General features: G+C 42.7%; 1 protein-coding gene across 1 annotated transcript; it reads right to left on the minus strand.

Moving 5' to 3' along the window:
- Positions 1-1,623: 1,623 nt before the first annotated feature.
- On the minus strand, positions 1,624-2,693 carry LOC138884927 (uncharacterized). Its single transcript, XM_070165798.1, has 3 exons — positions 2,460-2,693; positions 2,052-2,211; positions 1,624-1,919 (listed from the first exon to the last, which is right to left on the minus strand). The coding sequence occupies exons 1-3, from the start codon at positions 2,691-2,693 to the stop codon at positions 1,624-1,626; spliced, it is 690 nt and encodes a 229-aa protein (XP_070021899.1).
- Between the last annotated feature and the right edge of the window lie 4,605 nt (positions 2,694-7,298).

The raw sequence follows: 7,298 nt of genomic DNA on the forward strand, positions 1-7,298 counted from the left end.
GCTAAGTCCAAAATCACCTAACGAAGCTAACTAAACCATCAAAATCCCAATTCAAGGTCACTTACATATAAGTCAACATCCAGTCAACTTTTTCCAACTTAAGCTTTCAATAAGATGTTATGTGCCTCAATTCACTCTGAAACCACTCCGAACCCGAATCAACTAACCTGTTATGTCATAATATAGCTGATAAACACAAAAGAAGCAGAAAATGGGGGAACGGGGCTATAACTCAAAACGACCGGCCGGGTCGTTACATCCTCCCCCTCTTTAACAAATGTTCGTCCTAGAACTGGTCTAGAAACATGCCTGGAGCCTCAAACAGGTATGGGTATCTGCTCCACATCTCCTGTTCGGTATACCAAGTAGCCTCCTCTACGGGCTAACCTCTCCACTGCACTTTCACTAAAGCTATATCCTTTGACCTCAACTTTCAAACCTGACGCCCTAAAATAGCCATTGGCTCTACACCATAAGTCAAATCACCATCCAACTGAACCGTGATGAAATCCAAAACATGAGATGGATCACCGATATACTTTTGAAGCATAGAAACATGAAATACTGGATGCACACTCGTTAAGCTAGGCGGCAAAGGAAGCTCATAGGCCACCTCCCCAATCCTACAAAGCACCTCAAACGGTCCAATAAATCGAGGTCTCAACTTGGCCTTCTTTCCAAATCTCATTACACGCTTCATGGGCGAAACCTTCAGCAAAACCTTCTCCTCAACCATATAAGACACATCACAGACCTTTCTGTTAGCATAATCTTTTGTCTCGACTGCGCCGCGGAAAGCTGCTCCTGAATCAATTTCACCTTGTCCAATGCATCCTGAACCAAGTCTGTACCCAAAAGCCTAGCCTCACCTGGCTAAACCAACCCACTGGAGATCTACACCGCCTCCCATATAAAGCCTCATACGGAGCCATCTGAATGCTCGACTGATAACTATTATTGTAAGCAAACTCCGTGAGCAGCAGAAACTGGTCCCATAAACCACCAAAATCAATGACACACGCACGTAACATGTCCTCTAATATCTTAATAGTACGCTTAGACTGTCCGTCCGTCTAGGGATGAAATGATATGCTCAACTCAACCTGAGTGCCCAACTCTCGCTGCACGGCTTTCCAAAACTACTATGTAAACTGCGTGCCTCTATCTGAAATGATAGAAGCTGGCACCCCATGAAGGCGAACAATCTCTTTAATGTAAATATCAGCCAACCACTCTGAAGAATAGGTAGTGCTCACAGGAATAAAGTGCACAAACTTGGTCAGCCAATCCACAGACACCCAAATGGCATCGAACTTCCTCGAAGTCCGTAGGAGTCAAACTACAAAATCTATGGTGATTTGCTCCCACCTCCACTCTGGAATCTCTATCTTCTGAAGCTAGCCACCCGGTCTTTAATGCTTATGTTTCACCTGCGGGCAATTGACACACCGATCTACAAACACAATTATATCTTTCTTCATCCTCTTCCACCAATAGTGTTGTCTCAAATCCTGATACATTTTCGCGGCACCAGGATAGATGAAATATCGTGAACTGTGGGCCTCCTCAATAATCAACTCCCATAGCCATCCACATTGGGAATACACATCCGGTCCTGCATCCTCAATACCCATCATCAACAATAGCCACATCTCTAGCATCATTGTGCTGAACACTATCCTCGAGGACAACCAAATGAGGATCATCATATTGGCGCTCTCTGATGTGTTTGAATAGGAAAGACGGAGAAACCACACAAGCTAGGACTCGACTGGTCTCCAAAATATCCAATCTCAGAAACCGATTGGCCAAGGCCTGAACATCAACTACAAGGGGTTTCTCCCCAATAGGAAGGAATGCAGGACTACCTATACTCACTGCCTTTATACTAAAGGCATCGGCCACCACATTGGCTTTTCCTGGATGGTACAAAATAGTAATATCATAGTCCTTTAGTATCTCCAACCATCTTCGCTGCTTCAAATTGAGATCCTTCTGCCTAAACAAGTGCTGGAGGCTACGATGATCAGTAAACACCTCACAAGACACACCATAGAGATAGCGCCTCCAAATGTTCAAAGCATGAACAATGACAGCCAACTCCAAATCATGAACGGGGTAGTTCTTCTCATGGGGCTTCAACTGACCCAAAGCATAAACAATCACTCTACTCTCCTGCATCAAAACACGCCCAATGCCAATCCGAGAAGCCTTACAATACACATATAAGAACTAGAAGCTGATGGCATAACTAACACTGGAGTTGTGGTCAAGGCGGTCTTGAGCTTCTAAAAACTCGCCTCACACTCATACGACCACCTAAAAGGAGCACCCTTTTGGGTCAATTTGGTCAAGGTGATGCAATAGACGAGAAACCCTAAACAAATTGACGGTAATAACCAACCTATCCAAGAAAGCTCTGAATCTGTGGTTGAAGACGGTCTAAGACAACTCTAAACCGCCTCTATCTTCTTTGGATCAATATGAATACCCTCAATGGATACCACGTGTACCAAGAACGACACTAAACTGAGCCAAAACTCACACTTGGAGAACTTGGCATAAAGCTTCTCTTCCCTCAACCGATGCAACACAATCCACAAATGTTGGGCATGCTCCTCCTGGCTGTGAGAGTACACCAGGATATCATCAATGAATACAATAACAAACGAGTCGAGATAAGGTTGGACCATACTATTTATCAAATGCATGAATATAGTTGGGGCATTGGTCAGCCCAAAAGACATCATAAGGAACTCATAATGACCATATTGGGTCCTGAAAGCTGTCTTAAGAATGTCTGAGTCCCCAATCTTCAACTGGTGATACCCTGACCTTAAATCAATCTTGGAGAACACCCTCGCTCCCTGAAGCCGGTCGAATACAAGGCAAAAGGATACTTGTTCTTGATTGTGACTTTGTTCAACTGCCTATAGTCAATGCACATTCTTATAGTGCCATCCTTCTTCACAAATAGAATTGGTGAACCCCAAGGTAACACACTAGGCTAAATAACCCCCTATGAAGGAGTTCCTAAAGCTGATCTTTCAATTCCTTCAACTCCACCGGTGCCATATAGTATGGTGGAATTTAAATGGGCTGAGTACCCGGCACCAAATAAATACCGATGTAAATATCCCTATCCAGCAGCATGCCCAACAGGTCTGCAGGAAACACATCCAAAAAATCTCGTACCACCAAAACTGAATAAATAGTAGGAGTCTCAGCACTGACATCCCTCACAAAAGCCAAATAAGAAAGACAACCCTTCCCAACCATCCGCTGGGTCTTCAAGTATGAAGTCACCCTACTGGGAACATAGTCTAAAGAACCTCACCACTCGATTCGAGGCAGCCTCAACATCGTCAATGTTACAATCTTAGCGTGGCAGTCTAAAATAGCATGATAGGGAGACATCCAATCCATACCCAATATCACATCAAAATCAACCATACTAAGCAGTAGGAGATCCACTCTAGTCTCCAATCCCCAATGGTCACTACACATGACCTATACATATGGTCCACAATAATAGTATTGCCCACCGGAGTAGATACATGAACAGATGAAACTAAAGACTCACAGGGCATATCCAGATAATGGGCAAAATACGAAGATACATATGAATAGGTGGAGCCAGGGTCAAATAAAATAGAAGAATCTCGGCTACATACCGAGACAATACTTTTGATCATTGTGTCTGAAGTAATCGCATCTAGTCTGGTAGGGAGTGCATAGAAACAAGCTTGACGCCACCGGATCGGCCTCCCATCTAGGGCGACCCATAGTTGACTGAGCTCCACCTCGAGCTCGCTAGAAGGGTGGTGAAGCAACTGGTGCTGACTGTAAGGCGGGGACAATACCTCTTGATATGACCCAAATCTCCACACTCAAAGCGGTGGGGACTAAAGGGAGCCCCGAGCACCAGGATACCCGCTAGAAGGACCAGACATAGATGCACCTTGAGCTGATGGTGCATGAGTCGAACTCTAAGCTGGAAGGGCACTGAGAGATGAGTGACCCTCCTGAGAACTGTGAGAAACATGGCCAGATGGTGCACTACAGTGAAATGGACGAGCCATCTAAGCATGTCTGTAGGGACGACCCCTGTCGTGGTGAAAATTGACCTCCAGAAGGAGCACCATAAAAACTACCTGATCCACGAGGCCTCTTGGCCTCCCTCTCAAATTGTTCCTAGCGGAAAATAGACTCTATCTCTCGAGAATGTCAACAACCTCCTTAAAAGTAGCACCAGACACCCTCTCTCTAGTCATAAGTATCTGCATCTGATATGCGAGGCCATCAATGAACCTCCTGATCCTCTCTTTGTCCGTGGGAACCAATCAAACAACATGAAGGGATAACTCACAAAATCTCATCTCCTGTTGTGTCATAGTCATATCATCTCGATGCAGCTGCTCAAACTCTCTACGCAGCTCCTCTTTGCGGGACTACGACACATACTTCTCCAAGAAGAGAACAGAGAACTACTGCCATGTAAGGGGCGCTGCACCAACGGGGCTATGCCTATAATAAGCTTCTCACCAAGTGAAGGCAACTCCAGATAACTAAAAGGTAGTGAACGAGACCCCACTGGTCTCCAGAATACCTGCTTTACGGAGAATCCTCTGACACTTATCCAAGAAATCGTAGGCATCCTCGCCCTTTACACCGCTGAAACTCGAAGGTTAAAGTCTACCGAACCTCTCCAATCTACGCTGCTCATTATCAGGCATGACAGGAACCACATAATCGTGAGCAGATGCAACCGGCTGGGCTGGTGGTGCCCCCGATGTCTGGAGTCCTTGTACCAACTACTTAGGTATGCGGGCAGTGGGAGTCCGAGGTGTGGGTGGCGGGAGTCCATGCACCTCTCCAGGCCTGAGAAGTAGCTGCTGTGGCCGGAATAGAGACCGCGTGAGCAAGACTAGTTCACTGTCAAAATCTGAGCTAGGGCCTCCCGATGTCTTGGGATAACAATAGGCACAGCTGGTGCCTGAGCTGGTCCCGCTGGTGAATCTACAACCGAGACCTAATCCTAAACTGTTGCAACTGGTGGATCTGAAGGTGCCGCCCTAGCTGCTGTGTAGGCTGCACCTCTACCCCTACCACGACCTCTACCGTGACCTCAGCCTTACGCGGCCCCAACTACTGGTACTAGTGGTTGTCCATGTTACGCCCCATAATATTACATTGATATCACATCCTGCAGTATTATATTACGATGATGTTACGCTTCACAGTATTAAATTACGACGATGTTGCACCCTGTAGTATTGTATGTTGAATTTCTCGTAAGGTAATTGACATTAGTCCAAGGAAAGAGATTATTTGGATATTATATGGATTATGCTATTTTAAACAAATGATGAGTAAATTCATGAGGGTGAGAGGGGAAGCAAGTCAAAGAAAATAAATTTTTCGTCCAAGTTTGTCATATTGGGATAAAATACGGGTCGAGCGTTAATACTCTATATTTATGGACTAGTGCCATACAATGTACTACATGACCATGCTAGTAAGGTGTACAAGATATGTTAAAAGAGAGTAATATTTTAAGTAAATTGAGATAATTCTTAATTATGCAGCTAATTGGTTAATTATCGGATAATGAGACATTACCTAATTAATTGGAGATATATTGGACAAGTATTAAAAAAGCATGAGGTAGCAGTCCCCCATGCAATTCGAATGACTCATATCATAATTTCAAAGGTGGCATCTAAGTGTCATTTTTGCAATGACACTTAAGTACAAAACTACAAAAACTTGAAAAGTTGGATTGTATTCTTCGTTGATATAAGACTTCTTTTTAAAACCAAACACAGAAAAGAAAGGAGATTTCATTCGAAGTTTCATGCTCTCCATGAACTTGCCTGATAGGAAACGTGCACAACCTCCCTAGAAACTTCATTTAGTCATTCACATCCTTTATTCAGTAACCATTAAAACACAGATTCACATATATAAAGGGCCAGAAGGCCAAACGAACTAAAACAGAATAGCAATAATAGTTAATAATGTTCTCTAGTCCATTTCTATTGATTACACTTGTGGATGGTAAATAGATTCAAGAACGGGAAATTTCATTCCAACAAAGAACGGACATTAATCTTGAAACAAAATAATTCCAACGAGATTTCTTAGCACCATGGCAACGTGAGATTTTGTGATTCTAAAGGAATACGGTGCAACCTTTTCCAAGAATATCATACAGATTTTTTCCTACCCCAGGTATGTTAAGGCTATCACTTCTTTCTTTTTGACATGATCCAAATGATAGAAATTAAATGAGAAAAATACGCAACTTTCATAAATGACTTTATTCATAGAAATACTACGGGTGTCTATATTCTTCATTCCCCACGTGAATTATTATTATACCTTCTATTTATGGGTCTAAAAAACATATATGATAAAGTTTATCTGAAAGGTATATTGATTTTTGTGGCATTTCGGAAAAATCTTATTAACATATTTCTTTTGCATTTAATGCATTTATACATGTACATTGGCCCATGACCAGATGACGTTATGTACGCGTATATATGTATATTATTTTATATGGGATATTGAAAAAGGTTACGGCGTATCCTGATCAGTGGTATTCGTTGATGATGTTGCCCACAGTGGCCGAAATGTTATGATGGGATGCCCTTAGAGGATTGATGATATTATGAAACATGTAACTATTCACGACATGACATTCATACGCATATGCATGACACTATAATTATTCCATGATTTACAGAGTTATCTAGACTTACAGGTTGAGTCATTTACTCTATATTTCCTTCCACGTCGGTTATATATTATTTATGTTCCTTACATACTCGGTAAATTATTCGTACTGACGTCCCTTTTGCCTGGGATACTGCGTTTCATGCCTGTAGGTCTTGATTGACAGGTCGAGAGTCCTCCAAGTAGGTTATCAGCTTAGTAGAAGGTGTTTGTGCGCTTCATTTGCTCTGGAGTTGCTTCTTTGGTCAGTATGATTAGTACATATATCGATTAGTATGGCGGGACCCTATCCCGACCTTTGTGATATTATGTATTCCTAGAGGCTTGTAGACAGATATCATTTATATGGATACTTGTATGGTTTTGTTGGCCTACGTTTCGAGTATATAAAGAATCATGCCGGCTTTATAGGCCCGTTCTTTATATGTATAAGTTTGTATTCCCTTATGATTTACTCCGATTCATTTACTTATGATAGAATGATATGAAAGATATGTTATGTTGGTACTCGGTTGAGTAAGGTATTGGGTGCCCGTCGCGGCCCATCAGTTTGGGTC

This window comes from Nicotiana sylvestris, chromosome 2, assembly GCF_000393655.2.
Source record: "Nicotiana sylvestris chromosome 2, ASM39365v2, whole genome shotgun sequence".
Classification (NCBI taxonomy): Eukaryota; Viridiplantae; Streptophyta; class Magnoliopsida; order Solanales; family Solanaceae; genus Nicotiana; species Nicotiana sylvestris.